The sequence below is a fragment of the Pseudorasbora parva genome, chromosome 25 (assembly GCF_024679245.1).
Source record: "Pseudorasbora parva isolate DD20220531a chromosome 25, ASM2467924v1, whole genome shotgun sequence".
Lineage (NCBI taxonomy): Eukaryota > Metazoa > Chordata > Actinopteri > Cypriniformes > Gobionidae > Pseudorasbora > Pseudorasbora parva.
Window position 1 is genome coordinate 30,473,751 of NC_090196.1, and position 26,798 is coordinate 30,500,548.

General features: G+C 37.4%; 1 protein-coding gene across 9 annotated transcripts in view; it reads left to right on the forward strand.

Moving 5' to 3' along the window:
* Positions 1-26,798, forward strand: part of si:ch211-272n13.3 (ankyrin repeat domain-containing protein 26) — a 74,545-nt gene that overhangs the window by 30,750 nt on the left and 16,997 nt on the right. Inside the window, exons 1-27 of one of the 9 annotated variants that reach the window (XR_010901551.1) lie at positions 79-321; positions 871-1,167; positions 3,677-3,791; positions 3,897-4,070; positions 4,361-4,467; positions 6,924-7,061; positions 7,305-7,462; positions 7,582-7,614; positions 8,265-8,301; positions 8,399-8,471; positions 8,579-8,636; positions 10,199-10,398; positions 12,791-12,926; positions 13,016-13,077; positions 14,778-14,877; positions 15,133-15,222; positions 15,673-15,722; positions 18,066-18,141; positions 18,225-18,269; positions 18,754-19,053; positions 19,128-19,205; positions 20,061-20,128; positions 20,977-21,738; positions 24,122-24,345; positions 25,506-25,703; positions 26,122-26,152; positions 26,621-26,762. Coding sequence is in view for 8 of the 9 variants with exons in the window: in XM_067435846.1 (XP_067291947.1) it covers positions 971-1,167; positions 3,677-3,791; positions 3,897-4,070; positions 4,361-4,467; positions 6,924-7,061; positions 7,305-7,462; positions 7,582-7,614; positions 8,265-8,301; positions 8,399-8,471; positions 8,579-8,636; positions 10,199-10,398; positions 12,791-12,926; positions 13,016-13,077; positions 14,778-14,877; positions 15,133-15,222; positions 15,673-15,722; positions 18,066-18,141; positions 18,225-18,269; positions 18,754-19,053; positions 19,128-19,205; positions 20,061-20,128; positions 20,977-21,738; positions 24,122-24,345; positions 25,506-25,703; positions 26,122-26,152; positions 26,621-26,762 (3,652 nt within the window). In the remaining variant the exon portion in view is untranslated. Of the gene's footprint in view, positions 1-78; positions 322-870; positions 1,168-3,676; positions 3,792-3,896; positions 4,071-4,360; positions 4,468-6,923; positions 7,062-7,304; positions 7,463-7,581; positions 7,615-8,264; positions 8,302-8,398; positions 8,472-8,578; positions 8,637-10,198; positions 10,399-12,790; positions 12,927-13,015; positions 13,078-14,777; positions 14,878-15,132; positions 15,223-15,672; positions 15,723-18,065; positions 18,142-18,224; positions 18,270-18,753; positions 19,054-19,127; positions 19,206-20,060; positions 20,129-20,976; positions 21,739-24,121; positions 24,346-25,505; positions 25,704-26,121; positions 26,153-26,620; positions 26,763-26,798 lie in introns of those variants that run through there. The other 8 variants (XM_067435845.1, XM_067435847.1, XM_067435846.1 and 5 more) reach the window with 8 other exon arrangements.

Below are 26,798 nucleotides of genomic sequence, written 5' to 3' on the forward strand. Positions count from 1 at the left end.
TCCGTGCTTTGATATTGATAACATTTAATTTATTACACATAAAACTAGATGGGCTTGACAGGTTTAAAATACATTTATAACAGTCATCCAAATTTCCCAACCGTTCTTACGCAGTACACACATGTATAATGCTTAAATACGTTCTTCATACAGTTACCATGGTAACAGAAGCAGCTAGCTTGCTAGCGTCGTAAACGGCTCATCGTTTGGAGACGACCCGATGTGTCTTACTCGAAAGCAAACATCTTTTAAAACACTTTTTATGTTGTTTTTCGTTTAAAATATATACGATAGACACCCTACAATGAAACGACAATGAAGGTGAGTTTGTAAGCTCGCCAGGTTGTTTGCTCGTCTGTAATTGCAGATTAACATGTTGAGGTGATTATAAGATTTTCTAAACACGCATAGCGTTACATATATACATTTTTTAAATCTAAAAAACTGTGTTTCGTATGTTATATTTGACACATTTGCTATATATTACATTTATACTTTATAATGTTAACTGGTTTATAGTTTATTTAAAATAAAATCAATGATTTATCAACAAGTACCATGGTAATACCATATTTTTATTAAGTATATTGGAGTACCTTGCTAGCATCATGCTATATGAATATGGCAGTCACAAAATACCATGATATTACCATCTGACATACCACTTTTTGTGAAGTGCGGGGTTTATGATTGATACATTTTAAATAATGTAGCTTTTATTTGTACAGTCTATTTGAATGAGTATTATATATATATATATATATATATATATATATATATATATATATATATATATATATATATAATATAAAAGTGCACATGATAGCCTGACCGGTGCTTCTTATTAAATAACTCTAATCCTCTTTGCAGGGTTTATTTTTAGAGAATTGGCGAGACACGCAAGGTGATCATCAGTGCCTGAACATCAGGTAAACGACAGTCCGCTGGTGGAGATGTGCCGTCACACACCATGAAGAAAATATTCAACTTCAAGAAAAAGAAGGGCTCCCCGAGTACCTCTGAGACGGCGAGCGTGCTGTCGGCCAGCTACGACGTCAAGGAGAAAGACCTCGGGAAGGTCCACAAGGCTGCGTTCAGCGGAGATGTGGTCAAACTCAGACAGCTGGCCAAGAAGAATGATTTGAACCAGCTGGATAAGGAAAACAGGTAATAACTCATGTATTATGTTGGTGGTAAAAGCGTATTATAGAAAATGCAGAATCTTACCAAACACAGTTATTTTCACTTGGATGATTCTGGAGCTTGTCAGATATTAACTTTAGACTTAAAGGTTCATCCAAAAATGAATTTTCTGTCGGTTATTACTTACCCTCATGTCATTCATCAGAACACAAAGATCTTTTTAATGAAATATGAGAGTTTTCTGTCCCTCCATTGACAGAGCTACCACTTTCAAGCCTCAGAAAGACAATATTAAAGTTATCCATGTGACTCCAGTGGTTTAACCTAAATTTTATAAAGCAACGCCAATACTTTGTTTGTGCATAAAAACACAATTTACCTCTTTATGTCGGTAATATGCATGTTTTAAAGGATTCAAGGCTCTCAAGGTAGCATTTGCTGTTGCATAATGATCTTTGCTGTCCTAGCAGCTTGAATCCCAAAACTCACACTTACTTCACCTCGTTCATTCAAAAAAAAAAGTTTGATGTCTGTAACATCTCTAAGTCTCTTCTGCTCACCAAAGCTGCATTTATTTGACCAAAAATAAACAGTGATGTGAAATATTATTACAATTTAAAATAAGTGATTTCTGTTTGAGGATGTGCTAAAATAAGTGCTGTCAAATTGATCAATCGCATCCAAAATAAAAATTTGTGTTTACGTAATATAACGTGTATAATTATTATATATGTTTGAATGCACACACATACATATATACTTAAGGAATGATTACATGTATAAACTGTATTATTATTGATATATACAGTGTACTGGAGCTTATAGAGACTTCCACCATCAGCTCTGTTTTCTGTTCAGTTTTCTGTGTTGGTTGATTGTTTGTATTATTCTATATTTTTACTTGTTATTCATTTTTTGGAATGAAAAGTGTGTTATAAATGATATATATATATATATATATATATATATATATATATATATATATATATATATATATATATATATATATATATATATATATATATATTTATATATATATATATAATATAATATACAGGTCCTCAAAAAATTAGCATATTGTGATAAAGTTCATTATTTTCCATAATGTTATGATAAAAATTAAACTTTCATATATTTTAGATTCATTGCACACCAACTGAAATATTGCAGGTCTTTTATTGTTTTAATACTGATGATTTTGGCATACAGCTCATGAAAACCCAAAATTCCTGTCTCAAAAAATTAGCATATCATGAAAAGGTTCTCTAAACGAGCTATTAACCTAATCATCTGAATCAACTAATTAACTCTAAACACCTGCAAAAGATTCCTGAGGCTTTTAAAAACTCCCAGCCTGGTTCATTACTCAAAACCACAATCATGGGTAAGACTGCCGACCTGACTGCTGTCCAGAAGGCCATCATTGACACCCTCAAGCGAGAGGGGAAGACACAGAAAGAAATTTCTGAATGAAGAGGCTGTTCCCAGAGTGCTATATCAAGGCACCTCAGTAGGAAGTCTGTGGGAAGGAAAAAGTGTGGCAAAAAACGCTGCACAACATGAAGAGGTGACCGGACCCTGAGGAAGATTGAGGAGAAGGACCGATTCCAGACCTTGGGGGACCTGCGGAAGCAGTGGACTGAGTCTGGAGGAGAAACATCCAGACCAACTGACCATGGTATTACTGTGCTCAATTGGCTTGCCAACTCTCGTGACCTGAACCCCATATAGAATCTGTGGGATATTGTGAAGAGAAAGTTGAGAGACGCAAGACCCAACACTCTGGATGAGCTTAAGGCCGCTATCGAAGCATCCTGGGCCTCCAGAACACCTCAGCAGTGCCACAGGCTGATCGCCTCCATGCCACGCCGCATTGAAGCAGTCATTTCTGCAAAAGGATTCCTGACCAAGTATTGAGTGCATAACTGAACATAATTATTTGAAGGTTGACTTTTTTGTATTAAATACACTTTTCTTTTATTGGTCGGATGAAATATGCAAATTTTTTGAGACAGGAATTTGGGGTTTTCATGAGCTGTATGCCAAAATCATCAGTATTAAAATAAGAAAAGGCCTGAAATATATTTCAGTTGGTGTGCAATGAATCTAAAATATATGAAAGTTAAATTTTTATCATTACATTATGGAAAATAATGAACTATCAAAACATGCTAATTTTTTGAGAAGGACCTGTGTATATGTATATATATATAAAACACAAACTTTTATTTATGTTAGATGCGATTAATTGGAAAAAGATCAAATACCTTTTAAAATAAAAAAATTATCAGTAACTACAAACCAACATTTTCTATTTGAATATATTTCCAAATGTAATTTATTCTTGTGATCAAAGCTGAATTTTCAGCATCATTGATCCAGTTCTCAGTGAGTGTCCCATGATCCCATTTTCCCTCCAGAATTTTTTATGATGAATAGAAAGTTCAAAGAACAGTATTTATTTTAAATCTAATAATTTTTTAACATAAATGCTTGTCACTTTAGGTCAAGTAAAAATCTTATTTGCCCACAGAACTGCGCTGCACATCGCTTGCTCCTGCGGACACACAGATGCCGTTCAGTTTTTGGTGGAGAGCAAAGTGAAGCTAAACTTATGTGACAATCAGAATCGCTCCGCCTTGATGAAGGTATACTCAGTTTGTTCTTGAAAAATCATGTGAATCACATGAAAATAAATAAATGCTGATGTTTATGATGTCTTTGTGCTCATGCATTTGTCTTTTGGCTTGTAGGCGGTTCAGTGTGAGCAAGACCGCTCTGTGTCTTTGCTCCTGGAACATGAGGCTGACCCCAATCTGGTGGACATCAATGGAAACACGGCACTGCACCTGGCCGCCCGCATCCCCTCCCTACCTGTGGCACTGCAGCTCCTGGAGCACTCAGCCAACATCAATGCACAGAACAAGGTGACTCCAGTATTAACCACACACAACAGGTGTATGCTACATAAAGGTGAAGAGTGTCATTTATGGAGCACCAGGCTGCAGAAATACTAACTTGCTACTTTGTGTGTACTGCATTGTATACACTATAAATTCCCACTCACAACAGTGATTGAGAAAGAAGTTAACATCCCAGAGTGTTCAAATAACTTATGGCAGGATGCACGAAAACTGATTGTTTTGCACATTGAAAGGTAGGATAGTTCATGCAATTCATTCACTCTTGAGATGTTTTGTTGTGGTTTTATTGACAGGATGGCAACACTCCACTGATGCTGGCTGTGATGGAAAACCACGCAGACATGACAGAGCTTTTACTGAAAGAGGGAGCAGATGTTAATGTCAAGAACCAGGAGCAACGGTAAAAAAAGATGCACTTTTTTGGGCTCTACTAAAATAGGTTTTCATGCTTAAATGTTCAAAAAACTCATACCTGGGGTGTTTTCTGGGGGGGCACTTATAAAGAAAATATGATTTTTACTTCAGAAATTGTCATAATTTAGAAATAAAAGGCTTTTTTCCTACCCTGAAAAAATAATTCTGTAATTTGGCCTCTTACTCGTTTAATACGTTATATCTACATTACATTACTATATGTCTACATAATAAAATAAAATTAGGTATTAACCTACATTTCTGACTAAATACCATAGTTACAGTTAGTGTTACCACAGTAAATCCATGTTTGTGAATTGTGGTGAACTGGATCGGCTCAATGTTTTCCCTGATTTGCATGTTAGTGTTGTTGATTAAATCAGTGCTGTTTCAACTGGTTCCAAACTAAATTAAATCACAGAGAGTTTTGCAGCTTGTATCGGAGACCTCTATGTCGAATTCGAATGCTTCTCACTAGTGTTGTCACGATACCAAATTTTTGACTTCGATACGATACCAGACTAAAATACCTCGATACCGATACTAAATCGATACCACGGTAAAAAAAAAAAAAGATAATATGAATAATATGACAACAGAACTTATTAATCATCGTTTTTTTTTTTTTTTACTAAAAATTCACTTGGCCTGCATGTTCCTGCCCTGGTTTTTGACCATTCCCAGTTATTGCTATAATAACTGCATGCCAGTGTGAAGATCTTTACTCTTTACAGTGTGAGATCATCATTATCAATCATGTTATAATTCACTAACCTTTCACTTCTCAACAGGGTGGGATGACCAAAATCTTATTTTATGATACGAGTTATTTAATATTTTTTAAATGTAATCTTATAATTATAATATATATTTTTAATTGTATCTGTTTTTAAAAATAAGCAAAAAATGCTAATTACAAACAATATGACAAAAACAGTGCTTTATTTTTCAGCTTCATTAGGTCTATTTAACAGCAAGTCAAGAAAGAAATTAAATAATCAAATATAAAACTGCTTACTTAGTCTTCACTCTATAATTTAACTATACACTGATTCTAAATATATTTTAGTTATTTAGCCAAGCATGTGGTTGTTTTCTATTTCTCATAGTTTGCTTTAAAACATTAATAACAGAATATTAGGTCTGGCTTAAGACCTGCACTGATCTAATTACCTCATCTGTTCACTACGACATATCTGACTGTGTTTACCTCAATACTCGCCAGGCCGTGCATTTTTACATACGTTTGACCATTCAAACCCAAAAAATAATCCGTGAAAAAACTGAATGGCGATCGCATGTTTCTTGTCTGAAAGGCGTGTGCGCGCGCTTAGGTCAGAGTCCGGTAGCGCGAGCACGTCCTGCGCCGCGCTTTTTCTTCTCATGCGTGCATATTTCTGGTGCTTTCTTTATCATGTGCTGCGCGTATATTTAACTGTTCTACTACTTCCAATGTTTAGTGACCGGTGTAAGCAGAGCTTTGCACACACATCCTGACACCTGCTGTCAACCATCCACGCACAATAAGTAATACAAGCTCATATTAGCGCTGTCCTCCTTAAAGTACCGGTACTAATAAAAGTCCATATCGTACCGTTTGTAATAGCAGGGTATCGCAATACTTTTCTAGTACCGGTATATCGTTCAACACTACTTCTCACTGGTGGTCGTGTGATCGAGATACTCGCAGCAAGTTAACACATTTGATCAGAGTCAGAGCTCACGAGTTCCGCTTCGCACAAATAGTGCTGTTTTGTTAAACCCATGGCGTGTTAATGTTTCTCTGGCCTAAAATCTAGTTCTCCCACCTTGTGTTAACATTGTGAAATTGTACAATTGTAAATTATGCATGGCGGACCACAAGCCACATATAATTTATTTTAATAGACAAGCTGTGGGGGGCTGGACTTTGGACACCCCTGTACTAAGAGAAACAATGTGAAGTCAGGCAACTAGTCACTGGTTTGATTTACTGACACAGACATCTGACTGTACATGAATCATATCAGAATCACTGGTCTCAGATCAGATCACTGGTTTGCAAAGCCTGTGCTGAAATTGCGCCAAATGAATCCACAGTGAAATGTAGGGAATACAAATAAATAATGCTCAACTGAGACATGCACATTGATGGAAATAAATAAGCTCATTCCTAGCAATAGGATCCTTTGGAAGGAAATGTTTTTTAAGTGCAGTGATCCTGTATCGCTCTTCTCTTCTCGTCATCTCACTAACACGCCAGTGGGCGGGGCCAAAGTTTCAATGATGTTTCAGGGAGATCAGAAACCGTGTGCTTCGCAGACTTTGTAACTTTGCAGACACTAAAAAAGCACTATAGGTCCTCTTTAAAGTTGAATGTGTATTTCACTTAATGTAATTGTTTTAAGTATTTTTAGTTTAACTATAACAAAACTGATTCATATTCTGTCTGCCATTGTTAAGGTCTGCATTGATGATAGTGGCATGCAATGGACAAATCAGCATGGTGCGTTTGCTCCTGCAGTATGATGCCGACATCATGGTGAAAGATGATAAGGGATGGTCTTCTGATGATTATGCCGTCATGAATGGACACCACGCGTAAGGGCTCTCTCACCACTTGACATTAAATACAAAGTGTGTTTGTATGGTGTTTTAACAATTAATGTTGATGATTTGTGTTGGTATTATCTAATTTGTGTGCACTGTAAAGATTGCTAGGAACTATTGAAAAGATGATATGTTCACATTGGCAATGTTTTGTTAATGTTACGGAAATGCAATGCAGACATAGACAGCTTTGTTTGAAGCTTGTAGGAGCTCATATCAATCATTCTGTTCCAGATGTTCACATCTGATCATTGAGCATGGGACGAAGAGAAGAGCCCTCCAGTCGCCTTCCCATTTTACTGCCAGCAAAAAGAAACAGACGTCCGTGCTCAGCAGCCCAGGCGGTATTGTGGCTGGTTTGCCTTTGGGAGGGCCAGCTCTGGATAAAGATGGTGAGACCATTTCCAAAGTGTTTTCCAGTTTCGTAAATATGTATGTCAGTATTCCTGCAGTTCTGAGTGTGGTGTTTTGATTTGGTTCTGTTCTCCCACTCCACACTCATCTGTTGTAGCAGCAGGAAGCAGCTCTGCAGTAGCAGGGAAAGGTATTGCCAAATGATGTTCTGTAGGTCAGACACATCATTCTTTACCATCTCAGAGTTTAAGACACAATGTAAGAGTCATGAGTTAATTTAGTGTTGCTGAATGGTAAACCATGGTGTGTCACGTCATAGGAGCTATCCTTTGTGTGTTGTACACTTGCATACCAGGTTAAAAACCTGTTTGCACCAAGATCCAAATAAATAAGCGAGACTTGATGAAAAAAATCCAGTCATTTGTGCTATTTAGTGTACAATAAAAACCATTTGACAACAACAGATTTTTATGCGTAGCATAAATATATAAAATATAGTTTAGTTTAGTTTAGTTTAGTTTAGTTTAGTTTAGTTTAGTTTAGTTTAGTTTAGTTTAGTTTAGTTTAGTTTAGGCTTATTGGGCTTAACCTATTGGATTTATTGAAGTTTTTGCTAAACAAAGGGAGAAAATAGACAAAAACATACGTTATTTGTGTGAATAGGTTCGTAGGAATGCTTTGTTTAACCACAAATGAATACTCTCTCTAATTGGTCATTTATCTTTATAATTGATCTCTGGCTGTACTGAAGATAATGTTTATACTAGCAGTGGATTATTTATTTTCTAGGGTCTATTTTCTCCTAAGTGCAAGTAATCTCTTTCTTACATCTCTCCTAAGATACAGAGGACAATTCCCACACAGACTCAATTAGCAGGTGAGATGTTATTGATATATCAGGCAGGAATGGGTGATGACAGCAGCTACAAATGATTCAGTATGTTTATCAAGCACTAAAATCTGTTCATTTGCAGGGCATCAAAAAGTGGTGCTGCTGATTCCTGGCCTTCATCAGATGATGATGATGAGTTAGATTTGAGCCCAAAGGTATTTGTTGTGCTGTGCATAAAAACGGTTCTGAATAACTGGCGAGATTAATGAAAAAAAAAAAAATTAATTTTAGTTTAGGTAATAACATTTTTTTTTTTTTACAGAAACAAAAAGTTAATTTAAAAAAACTCATAAGCACTTCAAAACGGGAAAAGCTAGAAGGTAAGTTTTTATTTTAAATGTTTTTGTGAAGTCTAGCCCCTTCCCTGTAGCAAAGTCCCTTTAGGGCAACACAGATCACTTGGCAGGTTGGCAGCCATCTTGGCAAGGCTCCTTGGCAGCTTTTTTAATAAGTAATAGGCACGCACTACTCTTAATTCAATTTAAATGCAAAAAGATTGAATTGGCTAAACTTGTTTCAGCTTGTATCATACATTTTGCTGCTTAAACTCAACTTCTGAGGGTGTGTTCACACTTGGCATGTTTGGTTGGATTAAAACGAACCCTGGTGCGATTGCTCTGTTAGTGCAGTTAAAGGGATAGTTCACTCAAAAATGAAAATTTGATGTTTGTCTGGTTACCCTTAGGGCACCCAAGATATAGGTGTGTTTTTTTCTTCAGTAGAACACAACTGAAGATTTTTAACTCCAACTGTTGCTCGTATAATCCATGTCAATGGGGTGTAACTCTATGAGAGTAAAAAACACAAAGACATACGAATCCATATTAAACCTTGTGGCTCGTGGTCACACATAGATGTCTTAGGACACGAAACGATCAGTTTCTGTGAGAAACCCAACAGTGTTTATGTTATTTATTACCTCATATCAGACAAATCTCATCTAGTATTCCCCAGGGCCATTACATAGGGTCAAAATACAGGTGTGATCATAGATATATTTACGTAGATGCCTCATTAGACCGAATCGCACAGACACTAATGAGGAATCTATCTATATATACTGTATATCTACAACAACAGCACAGCAACATCTTGGATGCCCTGGGGGTAAGCAGATAAACATCAAATTTTCATTTTTGGGTGAACTATCCCTTTAATTTGAATAAGTGTGAACGTTGCCATCCGATCCAAACAAGCAGACTGAGACCGGTTCCAATGAAATATGAATGCAACACAGACCAAAGACATGTAAATGAAACAAAAATAGGACATGATGTCACAAAATGCAACCCTAAAAAGGACATAATGGTCAAGCATGTCTGTTTTTTTTCTCGTCTGTTCGCAATGTTGCCTATCACAGTTCGGTAAACGCATTAGAACCGCGCCTCCTCTCACCAGATCTTCACTTGTGTGTGTGATACTGAGGGATTTCTGCCACTGTTTTGACTCTTTTACACATTTTGTAAGCTCTTCATCAATTCTCAGCTGGTCAAAATGCCATCATATATAACTACGCACATACAAGCACATTTAGCCACACACAGCATTGCTTTGGATGTTTGGCAAGTTACGTTGTGAAATATACGTCATGAAAGCCGCCCAATCAGGTTGTGAATATATTCCTATGCCTTTAGGTTCGGTATCTTTAGGTTTGGTGTTAAAATTCCAGTGTGAATGCTAAGCAGACCGGAACTGAAATAAAGTAAAAGTGAAATACACAATAAAGTGTGCACACACCCTAAAAACTGTATTGTTCATGTTGCATTTTAAATAAACAAGACAAGGAGATGTCTTTATCAAAAAGTAAAAGTAAAAGGTAGTATTTATTTCCTATACAGCAGCCACCATACTGAGCATTGTGATATGCTGTCTCTGTCTGTAGTCAAAGCAGATCGGGATGCAGACAAATCCTGGAGCGGGTCAGAGTCAGAACCGGACAGTGAGGATAAGGGTGTAAACCACCCACCTCTGTCCAGACCACTCCCCTCCATCAGCACCTCCCTCCAACCCCCTGTAGCAACCCCCGCCTCTTTACCCCACCCACCCCAGATGAGCTCCACCCCTTTCAGCAGCACCCATAAGGTAACCATCACAGTGTCTGTGTGTGGCACATTGTCTAACTCTTTCCTTCTTTGTTTTCATTCAAACCATTCCACCCTGCTGTGTCAGCCGGGGATAGCGAGTTAACAGAGCTGCCTTCTGGTAGTAAATTAGACTTGGAAGGCAACGAAAGTACAGAGGACGAATCTGAAGAAGGTGAAGATGATGACGGTAATGATTATGATGATGGTGAAGAAGAAGAGGAGGAGGAAGAAGAAGAAGATGATGATGAAGATGATGATGAAGATGATGATCAAGATGAAGAAGATGAAAATGAGGAAGTTGAAGAAGATGATGAAGAGGAAGATGAAGAAGATGAAGCTGCTATGCCTTTTGAGACAACAAACATTCCTGTGTTGCCCAAAACCATTGCTCTCGGTACAGAAGAACTAATGGATGAGGCTGATGAAAATGTAAACCAACCTGGACGAGACCGAATGGAGGACAGTGTCTCAGGGGACAATCCTCTGGAGGTAAGGACAGATCCAGATGAAGAGGCACCAGTGAAAATGGACATGAAAGAAACGATCCCTGAAAATCCACTTTTTGGCGGTCCTATTACAGGGATTCTCGATTTAGAGGATGGTTGTTTAGTGTCAGCCGTCAGGGTCGAGGCAAGATTCTCAGATGAAGAGGACAATGAGGGGGCCAATGATAGTCCAAGTCCAACTTCTTTACCCAGTATGGATAGAACATCACAAAGAAATCCAATAGAGAGCAAGAATGAAAATGGTGATGATGATGTTGATGTTGATGATGATTGGGATGATGATGATGATGATGATGATGATGATGATCAAGATGAGGGGCTGTTGAGAACTGAGAAGAACAATTTAGCAGTGGAGACCTTTAAAGGGAAAACCCTTGTATGTGAAGATGCACAACTTCAAGATGAAACCGATAATATTCTACTGAGACCACCTGAAGGCATGGGTGAGCTGGAGACCAGAAGTCTGGATGTTCCTTCAGCATCACCCAAGTCAAAAGCCATAACTACTGCACATGATGATGAAGATGACTGGGATGATGTTGGGGAGGAGGAAGAAGCCCAAACGAAAAAGCCTCTGAACTTATTTCTGACCTTGCTGGGACAGAAGGAACTGGAGAGCCCTGAGGTATCTTGGGAGTCTGGCTCAGACAAAAGTGTTGAAACACCTGATGAAGATGAAGACGCCAAGGAGATGCCAAGTGCAGAAAAAGATCAACATCAAGAAGCTTTGGTTCAGGATGACACTACTTCAAAAAAGTCATTGTTAGAACCTATTGAATACCTTTCCCAGAGTCCTTTACACGAAGAGCACAGTGATGACAGTGAAGCTATACCAGTGTCCATGATTGTTGGTCAAAGTGATGAAGACCACAGTATAAGTCAAGAGGAAGACAGCCAAGTGAAACAAATGCAATATGACTTTCCAAGTGGTTCAGTCAAAGTTTCTGGAATAGATCAGATCTCTGATGTGTCTGACGATGAATCTATGGTGGAAGATGATGATGAATGTATTGATGATGCAAGTCAACCACAGTCTCCAGATCTCTCCAACATTAGCCCAAAACGTTCCACCACATCAAGTCCAGCACAATTGGAAAAAACATTCCCGATGAGATCTCTCCCAGGTAGCCCAAATCCTTTGAAAGCAATGAGCCCAGTTCCAACCAGTCCAAAATCCCCAACAAACCCTAGTCCCAAACACACGCCAAGTCCAAAGCAATCTGCTGGACCTAGCCAACAACATTTAGCTGCAACTAGTCCACAAAACTCAAGTTTCTCAAGCCGCTCACCAAGCCCCCAACACTGCAGTCCATCGCCTTCAACATTTACCCCTTTTATATCGCAGGATTTGGATCAAAAGTCACAGGAAGCAGTTATGAATCCGGAATCTCAACATTCAAGCCCTAATTCTCATCTTGAGGATGACCTTTTGGTAGAGTTTGCAGATGAACGTTTAACAGAAGTAATTGAACCAGAACCAGCTCCTCAAGAAGAAATCCCCTACACAGTCATAGATGAAATTGATCTCACTTCTGATTCTGATGGAGAAGATGGTAAGGAGGAAGAACTTGAGAAGTTGCATGAGCAGAACTCTGATAACGAATCTGTAATGGAAGAAAGACGTTCAAAGCACGGATCATTACAGGTACTCCGTAGACGATACCTGTAGCGTGTGCATAGGAGGTGGTGACTTGTGGTTTGTAGTTGTAGCTTCTAGATGTGGTAGCTATGGGTAGGAGACACTGAAGATGCAATCCTGACAAATCTGTTCTTGCTCATCCCAATTGTTTTGTGTTATTTTAAGTATCTTATCCCATTGTAATATTATTTTGAGTGCCTTGATTGTAAAATACTGTTGGCTTTCAACTCATCTTCTTGTAACAGGAAGAAGCATTGACAGAGGATGAGGAAGAGGAGGATGTAGAAGAAGAGGATGATGAGAGGGAAGAATTGGAGGAAATGGGTGAAAAGTCTAATGTTTCTCAAAATGGTGGCACTAGTAGCAAAGACAAGCGAAGAGGTACTTTTTCATAGAATTTTGACATTTATTTTGTGATTGACCATATGTATAAAGTACTAGATGTTGACTAGATGTGCATGTTTTTCCAGATTTACTTTCAGAATTGGGGCTTGAAAAAGATGAAAATGATGACTCCCTCTGGGATTCAGAGGTCAGTCGCAAGACATGTCAAACAAAGCAAAGCTGGTGAAATTTCCATTCAGTGATGAATTTTATGTGTTCAGAATCACAAACCCCTACTAGAAAACCCTACAAGTTTGTGATGGAACTGCAAAAAGGATATGAGATTCTTAAATTAAATAAGTTAAAGGGGGGGTGAAATGCTGTTTCATGCATACTGATCTTTTTACACTGTTAAAGACTTGGAATCCCATACTAAACATAGACAAAGTTTCAAAAGTTAAGGTGGACGTTTGATGGGAGTATTTCTTTGTCAAAAATACTACTTCCGGTTAGTCATAAGTTTCGGCAAGTTTTTTGAGATCATGCGTCCCCATTGACGTTAGTGGGGGCGGAATTTCCTTGTATGGGCCTTACGGACAATTCTACCGGAAGCGCGTGAGAGAGAGCGAGGGAGAGAGCGAAAGCAACAGCCTACGCCCATCAAAGCGGGGCTTGTAGGATGCTGGACAGGTGACAATTACACATAGCACATAACAATGTCACCAAAAAAGTGGGTTTTTGGTTGCCAGACCAAGACAGTCCTGCACAGATTCCCCAAAACCCCGCGTTAAGGCAACAGTGGATGTAATTTGCTTTTCCGGATCAGCAACTGAGTTGCGCGAATGTTTATATCTGTTCGCTGCATTTCGGTGCCGACTGTTTCATAAACAAGGCCCAGCTCGACGCCGAATTTTCCCAATCGCCTAATGCTGAAGGATGGAGCAGTCCCAACGTTAGAAGGGTGAGTGAGACTGCTTTTAGTCCGCTTACTGTCTACACAAACCACGCGTAAACACACAAACACACGTGCACAACTGCACTTCCCACATGTACACCTTCAAAGACAAAAATACGACGATATAATTCAAGTATAAATATGTAAATAACACAAGCCGCTAAGCATATTATATAGTTAGTGTATAACTTGTAACTTACCACATACAGACGTCCTGCTCTAGTCGTTTTTGCTGCTGCTCCTGTTCAACTGCAGCCTCTGGGTCTGATTCCGGATCATAGATGTATGGCTGTATCTGATTAAAAGCCATATTTTTATTTTGAATAAAGTTTTTTTTCCCGCTGTTAGGGATGACGCTCGACTCAACACACAGCGCGCTGCTGCACACGTCATTATTTAGCTCCGCTCACACGATACGCCCCCACCCGCTCGGCTTTTTTCGGAAAGACTCGGAACAGCGCATCTTTCTTATATAATTATTAAAAAAATAAAAACTTTTCGGAGATATGCAGGATGCAATGCTACTCTATAGGTACTCAAGATTGACATGACACTGACTGAAACTGAGTGTTTCACCCCCCCTTTAAATAAATTGTGGTAATATTTAATGAATAAGTATATTATTTAACAATTATATTTAATTAAAATTATTAAATTAATGTAATACAAAATCCATGTATTATTATTCGTATTTATACATATACGTATAATAATTAATATTTATTGAATTGCTTATTGTTTTATTTACTTACTAATTATGTAATTTACTAATTATATTTAATTGATTAAATTAGGAAATAAATTAAATTAGGCAATACACATATAGTTGTTTTATTGATGTAAAATTGAAAAAATTAACATTGAGGGAAAATAAACAGGTTGGGAGCCCCTGTCCTCAGGCCATCTGTGACAGCATTTCATGCTAAAATGTTCTCTCATTTTTCCCATAACAGTCTGGCTCTGAGAGCCCACGGAAAAAGCAGGCCAGTGGTCTACAAACCCCTGCCAAATCACATAAATCCATGTCCAGTATTTGTGTGGAGAACACTGCAGGTATCTTTGGCATTGGCCGTGATTTCTTTCATTTTTGTTTTGCTGTATAAAAACATGATTGTATTTTAGAGTGTAATGCCATAATAGCTTTTTCTGTGTAGCCTTCTATAACCATTTCATGCTTAAAAATATGCAGAGGATTGACATTTTCCATTGCTTCTGCTTAACAGATATTTTTACATGCTATGCTGAATAATGTAAAGTGTAGGTTATTTGTAGATTTGCATTTCATATTCTCATTGAATTCTTTTATAGACTTCTTATACGTTCCCTCCTTCGTAAGAGGAGGGAGGGACGTTAATTTATTGAGAAGTATAGGCCAGCCAGGAGGCTGCAGGCCGATGGGTAGGCATTCTGATCTGCCTCATGATTTGCTGTTGTCCTGCTGGATTAATCATTCCCCATAAACCCCTGCAGTGTCCCCAGCCGTCACATTAACATTGTCCTCGGATCTTGATCTCTTGTCTTGTGCGTCTGTTGTCCTCTGTGCATTCATGGCATGTGATGAGACATGGCAGGATGCTCAACTAATATTTGCTTATAGCGGGGAAGGTCCATTATTGTTGCTCATGTTTACAAGATAAATTCAATGAAACTAACATTGTTGCTTAATGGTGCAGAATGATTTCCTTTAAATGCCTGTGAACTCAAACCCCAGTTCCCGGGCACCATGGGAGACCTTTATCACTGCATGTGCATGCCTGCGCACTCGTCACACAGAGTCTTTGTCCATTGATATTTATGTTTTTTTAGGGGAGTTGATAATTTTGACTTTTTTTGTTTTTTGCCTTTCAGTTTTAAGAAATGATGAGGATGATGTTGAAGAGAAGGAAACTGAAATACCAGTAAGCATCATTTTATTTGTAAATTGTATTTATTAAACTTGATTTGTATTTCCTGAAAGAAGAACCAATGTTTGCATTGCAGTTTTTTTGGTCAAATGCATTAATAATTAGATTGTAAAGGCTAAATATTGTCAAGACAGTTGGGGATATTTCAAGTTTAATCATACTTTTTGTTTTGAAATATAGAATACAACACAGCACACCTAAGACTGAAATTATCTACAAAGCAAAGTTTGAATGCATTCTCTATGTTAAGTAGTTTCAGCTGAATTAATTGGTGAAAAATGCCAGAAATGCAAAGGATTTCAATGCTTTGATGCAATGATAAATATATTAATAGTATAATTAGTGCTGTCAAAATGAATGCGTTAACGCATGCGGTAGGGATGCGCGATATACCGGTACTGGAAAAATACCGGTATATATTTTATTTAAAACGGTACGATATCATGATTTGGCACATTTCGGTATATGCTGCTTTTCCGAAGTTCACCGCTAGATGGCAGCGCGCTACCCCAACTGACCCGAAACAACTGGCTAATGTGACAACAACATAGACGGACAAAATGGATAAAGCAGTTGAATCTCACTCAAGATGCCCAAAACGAATGAATAAAGAGAGGAGTAGAAGTGACATTTGTAATGACTTTGCTTATAAAACTGATGAAGAACCATCAAACCTAGCCAAGAAGCAACTGTCACTATCCTGACTTTAGGACTTCTTAAGAGATCGACAGGTCAGTGGATCATTCAAACCATCTCATTTAGACATTTTTGTTTTTTTAACACTGATCAACGCACACACACAGCCTAACATAAGATCAAATATCACAATCTCCAGCGTTCGTTTCAACCAATGACATTTAGATCTCATTATATTTGCACGCATAACATACTATTGCACTGTTTACATTCGCGTTAGACACCGCCGACTGTGTTTATGTGAATACTCACTAAAGACGGACATTTGTACATAATTCTGTGTATTTGACTGTTTAAGGAAACTTAATGTGTAATGTGCGAGCGTGACTAAGTGACAGGCGTGTGTGTGTGTGTGTGTGTGTGTGTGTGTGTGTGTCATTGTTATAAGCTCATGTCTCCTGTAACTGTTATTACGAAATGCTATAAAATCTCTTGCGTTCAAATGATTTCCGTTCTCCATCCCGAGACGAGCGTGAAATGTTGAATAGGATTATGCAGATTGCTTTAGTGTAGTGCGATGTCTTTTGAAACCAGAAGCAATTAGCTAATTTTGAGAGATTTTTGCTGAAATTATTTCTCACAAGAAAGTTTTCAAATGACTGATTTGATGTGATAAGCTTCGCTGATTAATTTACTAATAAACATTTGTGGTAATTTCCCACTTTATAAACTCAAAACTTGCATAATTGTTCTCATTCGCGTGCAATATACCCGCGCTAATATCAGACCTTGTGGTATCGATTTAATATCGGTACTTCGGTATTAGATTGTGGTACCATACCGAAGCCAAAATTGTGGTATCGAGCCATCCCTAGCATGCGGTTAATTTTTCAGTTTAACGCATTAAAAATATTTAACACAATTAATGCGGAATCTGTTTCTTCTGTCATACTTGGGCTAGCATTACATTATAAGATCATACTCTTCATGCAATTGCTTTTAAGCCATTCAAGTGCAAAAAAGAGCACGCTGTCTGTGAAAGTCTTAAATAAGTTAAATAACGGTAAATATTACATTTATTATAATGGGTTTATGCGACGATTGTGTTTTAAATTCACTTAAATGAAAAGTAATTTTTTAAAGCCTTAAATAATGTTGAAATATAGCTTAATTATGCTGTAATGTTGAATGTTTAGCATTTAATGTTTGAAAAAAAAAAATGTCATAGAGAAATACATTTCTGAAATACTAAAAATATATTTCAGTATTAGTTTGTGATACTGGCCTTCATTCATTAAAAGATGCCATTACAACAAATATTTAAATATACTGTCTTTAAGATGTTTCTACATTAATTTGGAGAGTAACTGTGAAATTATTACAATGTAAAAAAAAAGTTTTATTATAATTCGTTTTTTTGACAGCACTAATTAGTATAATATTATAGTTATACTAATATTGATAAATTCATGTTATTTATAGTATATTGTGTAATATATTATATTAATATTAATTACATTAAAATATGAATGTACTCCTGTAGCTAAAATATAAAAAAAGAGATTATAAATGTATACCTTCAATGCAATGCATGGGTAAAGGCATATTTGGATAAAGGCATCTGCCAAATGCATAAATGTTAATGTAAATACAATTTTCTTTTGTAACTTTTGAATTGAATAACAATTTTTTTTTTCACAGCCCAAAGTGATAAAAAGAGAGACAGTGTCTGTTCTTAGTAAGCTGATGGAGTCAAATGAAACCAATCAGAAAACAGGTCATCTCCTCATTTTATTTTATTTTATTAACACAAGTTTGTTACAAGTTTGGCTTCTTGATTAAAACTCTCTGTTCTTGCAGACCTGATGGAAGAACTTGGTTTGGGGGATGCTGATGATCTTGAAGGTAGTAATCTTCAAGTTTTTGCTTCACTAAAACATTCTTAAATCAATCTTCAAATTTAGCACTGAATGTATGTTTTGTATGTCTGATGTGTTCATGTTTTTGTCTTATTTTACGCAAAAGCAAATCGCCAATGCCCTCCAGGTCAGATATTCATTTGTGCTCTATGCACCTCCGTTGGACATTTATAGTTCTGCTGATGCTTGCTAATATCAGAGCCGTGGCCTAGCAGTTAGTGCATATACTGTTGGCGACAAAAGTTTCAGTCCAGCTAGCCCTTTTCCCATTTCCCTGGTCTTTTCTTGACTTTCTTCTGACGAAGGAAAAAATTGCTGAAAATAAGTACATTTTTAATATTAAAAAAATACTTTTTGTGAATCTGCTTTTGAAAGATCTTCAGTGAGAATGTCAATGAAAAGGCTCCAACACTGGCAGTGAAGATCTCTTTTGGGTTTGCGATTTGTTATTTTTTGTTTTTCTCTCATAGATGCTTCAGACTGGGACTCCGCCAGCACCACCAGTAAGGCCAGTAAGAACTTCCCAGTTCATAAGCTGGAGGGGGAACCGGTCTTTGAAAGCCCAGCAGATTCTGCACTACCCATAACACCCCAGCAGCAGGAAGTGGAAACCCGGGAACATGAAGAAGCCAGTCCAGAGAGAAACAAACCCCCATCCTCAATCACACAACCTCTTCCTAGTCCACGATCTCTCAATCCAAACGGTAGCTCAAAGCCACGACCACTGCCACGACTGCGCTTGGACTCGAATCAGAGGCCAGATAGTGAAGGTGAAACTAGAAATCTTTATGATAATGAAACAATTTGTAGTGAATTTCTAAGTAAATTATTTTTTGATGCACAGAATCAGACTGGGATACAGACAACTCCAGTCCAGCCAAGACAACAAAGTCACTGCCAAACGTCACTGAGCCCAAAGCAGGTAAATCTTTTTAATGTAAAAAATGAACATTTAAGGCCCTATCATACACTCTGCAAAATCGCAAGTCTTTTTTTTTTGCTAGTTTCAACCTGACGCAGTAATCATTTTCACATCTAGTGCCACATTGTTTAAATATCAAATGCACTGCCGCACATCTGTTCACCCATGGGTGTGCTGGTCTGAAAACCAGGTGTGTTCAGGCGCATTGTCGTGTTGCTATTTTGAGGAACTGAAAACGACCAACCAAAATTGGTCTACAGTAAATAGCACAGTATTTTTGCTTTATTTAAAGGGTGTGTTAGTAATATGTGCAGGTGCACAACACGTGTACACTCTGCTTATTACACACACAGGGACGCAGCATCAGCAGCACACACACATCTTTAAATATTAAAATAAAAGGATTCCTCTCTGGAAAAGCGTTCAGTCTTTCCATGGAAATCAATCAATCAATCAACTTTATTTATGTAGCGCTTTTACAATCACGATTGTGTCAAAGCAGCTTCACAGTGTCAAACAGGATAATATTGCGACAAAATTAGACGAAATGGCGAATGAAGTTGCAAGCGCAACTGGCTTTTAAAGGGAAGGGGAGATAAGACTCTGACTGGTTTATTGCACGTTATGCCCAAAACACACCCATGACTCATCAAGAGAATAGGTACAACCCTTTCGGACCATGAGCCTAGAGCAGAGCATTTTTTCTGTTGTTAAACTAGCAAAAGTGGATTCGGACACACTTTTTAAGTGTGGAACTGCACCATGCGCTCAGACCGTTAAAATAGGCCCTCAGGTTTCAATACACTTTTCACTGTGTTTAAGATTGTGTAGTAAAGCGTCTGAATTTCTCTTCAGTTCACCAGCAGGAACCCGAAGCTGACGAGAGTGAAAACAGTTCTGACTCAAGTGAAAAGGCCGATCAGGTGGGCGGGATTCATTTAACAAACTCTATGGAAGGCCAATTTTAAATAATCTAATAAATAAAACTGAAAACCTTGTTAAGCATTACATTATTGAAAATGTCTGCAAACAAAAATTGTATTCAGTTATTTGAATTATTAAAATTTTCAGTCACAATGAATCGCCCCTGTCAAATTAAAAAATAAAATGCTAAATGGTTTTGTTCACATTTTTGCTAAAATCTCAAGGGAAGTACAAGTAGCCCCACCTACTAATGAACATCTAATTTACATGCATGTTGACTACCGGTAAATATGAAAATAAAAGAGAAAAATAAAAAAACGAAACTAACTACTTCACCGTTATAGTGTTTGTATTAAGAAAAGGTGTTTTTTTTAATGTAGTTGTAATTTATTTTTCACGTTTGCTTTTTCATTTTAATGTTGGATTTAATATGGCATTTGCATTTTATTTAATATAAAAAAAAGGTTTTATTTTGAATTTATTTTAATTACGTTTTTTACAGACATTTTTCAATAATGAAAAGCTTAATTATTTTTATAATTGTATTCATTTATTTAAAATTGGAAAACTGCTAAAAATGGTTGAAAGTGCAGTTTTTTGCCTTGGGTATAATTGGAAGCTACAGTGAAGTGTTTTGTCTTCAGCGCATTTGGTCCTTAATGTCACCATGTGCATTCCTTGGTGCATTATTTTAGTTAAATGTGGTGTTTGTGACAGTAATTTGGTTTTAAATGTCTACACGAGTCATGTGCATGTGTCCAAAGTGTGGTCTGAAGTCCTTGTCAACCAGACATGGTTTGGTTTTTCATTGTTAATTTTATTCTTTTGTCCAATTATGCAAATAAAGGCAAGAGAGGCATTACAAACATCTTCTGTAAACATAAATAAGCCATCTAATGAACCGTTGAAGCGCCCAACCTCTCCAAGAGAGGATGAGCAAGAGGAGAAAACCGATGAGATTCCTTGGGAGGAACGTTATGAGAAAATCTGGGTGGAAAACGACAAAAAGGAGACCAAGTCCCAATACAAAAATGTGGCTGCTGAACTAAAAGAGAAATTCGGAGAACTGGAGCACAAGGAACCGGGTGACCTTTTGGAGCAGGAATGGATAGAAACACAGCAGGATGATGAAGAGGAGAAAAAAGATATGGATGAGGATGATTCCAGTGAGGAAGAGGGAGAGCCAATAGTGCGGCCCATGGCGCGGGCGAGAAGTGCCATACTTTTGCCCATCCCTGAACAGAGAGAGTCCGGTCTGGAGGACTCACAGTCCGAAAGCGTCCACCGCACAGTTAGTGTTGAGGTCAGCGATACAGAGCTTCCCAATGATCAACATGACCCTCAAATCATCCCAGAATCCCTAACGGATGAGGCCCAGCAGCCGGAGAACCGAGCAGATGACACTGACCATATTAATGAGGGAGCTAATAGTGAAAGCAAAGAAAACTTTCAACAAGAATCTGGAAGCGATGTAGAAGAACCACCTGAAGAACTTCAGAGACCTCCATTACTTGCTGAGAATGAGCTGAAAATCCCTCCTAGAATTCTAGAAGTGCCCTCTTCCGACTCTGGTGAGGTTGACGAGGGCCTGTGGAAGTCCAGACTAGAGGTAGGACCCCGGGAGGAGTCTCAGCAAACTTGTATAACAAATGAAGACTTTCAGTTTTGCCTCTGTCTTCTTGTTCTTCATTCATGTAATCTCAAAATATGAGGTCTATGCCGGGGAAAAGCTCCAGCTTCAAAAACACAACCGTCTGATCTGTCATCTCATGACACTGAGCTGACCAGACCAGACGCTTACTGGCCAAATTACACTACTTTTCCCTATCTCTGGTTACGCTTATCATTAGCTCTGTTCCAAACCTAGTGAGCTGCCTACCTAGACACCATTTTAAGGCATCATAATTGTAATGATGGCTGTTTGAGATAGTTAGAAGCAAAATTAAGCTCCCTTCAGAGATGCATTGTTTTACCCAAAGACGGGTATTTTAAAAGCTTATTTGTCATTAAGTTGATAATCTGTTAATATGTGATTATGGTGCGATGCATTGCATTTAACGCATCCACATAGAAAAACAAACAGTGTGATTGTAAATTTGTAAATTTCCGTTTTATACAATAATAAACATACTGATAAAGTAGTTAAATCCAATTAAACCAATAACTTAAGTGCTCTCTCTGTATTTTTATCTTATTATTGAAGTTTTTTGTCATAAGCTTAGCGACATTCTAACTCTGTACCGAAAGTCTCTTGAAAGTTTTAAATAAATCTGCTTATTTAAATCTCTTGAATGGTTTGCATGGTGCCTTAAAAGGCAGCTGCCTGTGTAGGGAGTAGTCAGCAAGGCAGCTCACTAGTTTTTGAAACGGAGCTATTGTCTTGTCAACATGTTTTATACCATTTCTACTCATTCCAGTGTTTGTTTTCACAGCGTTTGTGTTTTTCGTGCATTTTAAGACCCCATGGAATCTTTTATATGGAATATTTTTATTGTTTATCAATATTTTGAATTTGCGTTTATCTTTATATTTTCAGATTTCGTTGCAAGTTTAAGTACTTTTATCACACATTTTTATTCGGTTGTTTTTTATATTTCTAAATAGCTTTGTTTATTTCAGTTTTAGCAATTTTATTACCTCAAAACTTAAACTTATTTATTCTAGTTATTCGCCAACATTTACAGTTTTTAAGATAACGTTTTTCATTACAGATTTTTTTGTCATCGTTTTCATTAATAATGACAACACTGCATGAAATTTGTTTATTGACATGCTTCCTATTAAAACAGGAAGTTGGGAATGCGTACATCGATGAACCTGTTTTTAACCGTTTATATCCCAACCTGGCAAATCCATAATTTTGTGCTGTGTTTGTAATGTTTGTAGTGTTCACATTGTGCAATAATAACCGTTGTAGATGGGGATGCACGTTATATCGGCCATCATATTGGTATCGGCCTATATATGTTAATTTATGTTATCGGAATAAAACTGGGCCAATATCTTAATGTTGATAGATAATGTATCATTTCCTTCAGCTGAGACACTTCAGATGCAAATATTTCACCATGATGGGTTTGAATGGCTTGAAATATGATTGAAATCACTTCAAAAAGGAAAATACAGTTAAGTGTAACAAGTCTGTCATATAGGCTACATCAAATTATAATGAGAACATCATAATTGTGTCCTTTGGTAATGGCTTTTAATGGTGAGACTTTTGTTTTTGTAATTAGGCTCTCAAAAATTATATTCAAATTTGGAAAAATCGGTTATCAGCTTTTAATTATACAGAAAAATTGGTTATTGGCATCAGACAAAATGTTTATATCGTGCATCGCTAGTTTTAGACAGTCGTATGCTGCAACATTGACAAATCAATGAATGATTAGTACTATGCCAAAAGACATGGGCTACAAAGCTTGATTTCATGGGGTCCGTTGTTCCATCTTGTTCTGTGTCCGTGTTAACGTTTGTAAGATGTCAGTGTGACCTGACCAGCACTTGTCTTGAATCCAGTCTGTCACTCTATTAAATATTTATCAGTTAATTTTGTGCACTGGTGTCAAATGATTCACTTGAGGCCACAAATGGGCGTCAGTTCACACCTCATCTGTCGTGTGCATGTGTGCCAAGGATGGTTTCCTTCAGCTGTCTGAAGATCTCTCCTCATCTTCCTGAAGATCTGTCATGCTAGTGTTAGTCTGTGTTTTTATGTCTCAACTGAGGAGTTTTCAACCACTGTTTTTAACCCTCTGTGGTTGGAACTTCTCCGTTGATGTTGGCTTGAAGTGTTTTTACATAGCTAGGGCTTCTTTTTAAGTAAGAAAAGAAGACTTTCTGTATTGTGTGTTTTTTTTTGCTGACTTTTGTCCTGTATGTTGACTGCATATGAATGTTTTGCATGATCAATTGACTAAATCAATTTGTTAACGTTTCCCAGAAGTGTGTTTAAAATCTACAATTTTCTTTCCTTAATATCTTTTGTTTAGGGTGGTAAGGAACTGACTGATGATATGAGGGGAGGTCACCTTACCAGTGCTTTATGGGATACTGGAGGATCCAGAGAACGAGCTGAACTTAACCTAGGAAAAGGGAAGAAAATTGACACCAACTTTGGGAACCCAAAACCTCAACAGGAAGGGATGGCTGACAGCAGGTCTTTGGGAAGAGAGGGTAGTGTTTCACCAAGACATCTGACAAAAAGTCCAAGAAGGTATATATGTCACATTACTAGATATAATTAATGTGAAGGAAGAATTTATTTCTGAATAGATCTGATCACATAAGCTATGCTTTTATCCAAACTTGTGAATTTAACGTGTGCACAAAATGGGAATATCACATTCAAATAAAACAGCGTTTCAGTCCCGTGGTCAAGAAAAAAAGGGTAACTTCCTGGGAAGTTGATGCAAAATATCTGTAATTAAAATGGAAGCTGCTTCAATCGGAGAAGCCACTGTGGCTCTTTTTTTGTATATCTTAAGTGACTTGCATCTCAGAGCGTGACGACGAAACGCAATAAACATTGTCATGTTATCTTGCGTTCTGATGCCTTATGTTTAGGAACGCAATCTTATGAGATGCTTCTAAAAGGGTATTAAACCAAAACATTTAGATGACAGACTTTGGCTCAGGCATTTCAGAATGACCGAACCAACATTTGAGATGCTATGATGCAATTGGTCCACTGGTTAGTCCTGTTATCCAATCAAATGCTCTGTTGAGGCGGAGTATTTTTTTTTTTTTGCGCAGGGATTTATTCGGTAAATGTGTTTCATTGTAGTTTATGAAAACGTTTCTGCCTCATTTGAGCGCATACATTTTTTTATTAATATTTTTTAGAATTCATGCACTTTTTGGTGTTTCCATCCAGATTTGTATGCAATATCTCAAAATTTGCATAAAAACAGGTGGATGAAAACATAGCTATTGAAGAACTAAGCTTATTATTTTATTTTTATTTTATTTTGTATTTGATTGATTGATTTATTGGTTTTATTTGATTTTATTATATTATATTATTTCATTTTATTTGACTTCATTTTGCTCTGGAAATCCTTTATCCTATCTGCTTAAGCAGAGCGTCAAACATTACTGGAAAAAAATTACTGAGGACACCTTGTTTGTTTCATTTTATTTCTAAAGAAAATGCATGCATCAAGTCTGTAGTAATGGTATGCAATTATTGTGTTATAACAGACTGACAAATTAAAAATATATTTCATTGTACTGTGCAAAACACCGCAAAACAGCCATCGGGCCTTTGCTGTTTCTTTTCTGGGGGTTTCCCTGGTGGAGGGTGTGAAGTTGACATTCATTTATTTTGAATAAATCTTTCATTTCAACCTCATGATGAGATCTGTGCACCTCCAGTACTGACAGGGCACCACCGCATGGTGAGGAAGATGAAAAGGAGGAGGAAAAGAAAACTGTAGGTAGCCAAACGAGAAATCTCTGTGTAGCTCCCCCGCTGCAGGGAAAACCCTCCCGGCCTGCGACCCGCCATAACGGAGACCTCGGGTCTGTCTTTGATGATAGTTCTTTAAGTGAGCTCTCGGAGGAGGACAGGAGGTATACATGCAGTATTTACATGCTTTTTAATGCAGCTTCATTACAAAATGCCGATTTTTATATGTTGCAGTGTTGCAGCAGCCACATTAGAATTAGATAACTTGGCCTGAACAGAATCTGTGCTAAAATATTTGGTTTTTAATAGCTTTTACCTAACAATCAGAATGCTGTGTGCTTTTGTTGAATTCATTTGACGATAAAATCATTCAACAAAAAAATTTCCCCACAATCAGTGTAGAAAACAAATTAATAGAGTGCAGAGTCCACTCAGGCCTTGTTATAACAAATACTTTTTTAAGAAAATACTGCATTATATCTTCATTGTAGAGCACCAAACTTGCTCTCTGGTAGACTGTTGTCTGATCAAACATAAATTTGTCTAAATCATTTTTGCTTCCGCACCCCTCTGTTCTGACAGGTCTCCGTCTTCAAGGCGTAAGAAAGAGCAGGTGAGTTTCTTTCTTGATAAGGTAACTCCTGTAGTTTGCGTGTTTATGACAGTGGTTACCGAACACATCTTTGAGAATAAGTAGATAAATATTTGTAATGCAGTAAAATGTTAAGAAGCAGAAGTTGCAATACTCTTTTCTTCCCTATTGTGACGTATATCTGAGTAAAACGACTTCTGGAACAAGAGAAAATATGGGGCGGGACTTGATTTTGTTCATGGGGAATTGATTGGATGTTGTGGATAGTTGAGTGACAGGTCGCTCTGCTCTCGCTCCAGTAAACACGTCATCAGAGAAGAGAAGAGGGAAGGGAGGTTATTTTGATTAAAGATTAAGAGGGCACGTGAATTTTAAATAATGATGTGCATGGATAAATCTTTTATAATAAATACTGCAATATTCCACAAAAATAGTGACTTTAACATAAGTCACTCATTGTTTTATTGACTTTTATTGTCTCCTACGCAGAACACTGGAGAGCTGGAGATGGCGGATGATTTTGAAGATCTCACCCAGTCTTCTGACACAGCCACTGAAGAGCTGGAGACTCCAGTGTCTGGATACCGCAATGCATCTCAGCTCTTCAAACAGCTCGATTCGAGCTATCTGGGTGAGTCTACTCCAGTCAGCTGTAAATAAACTATTA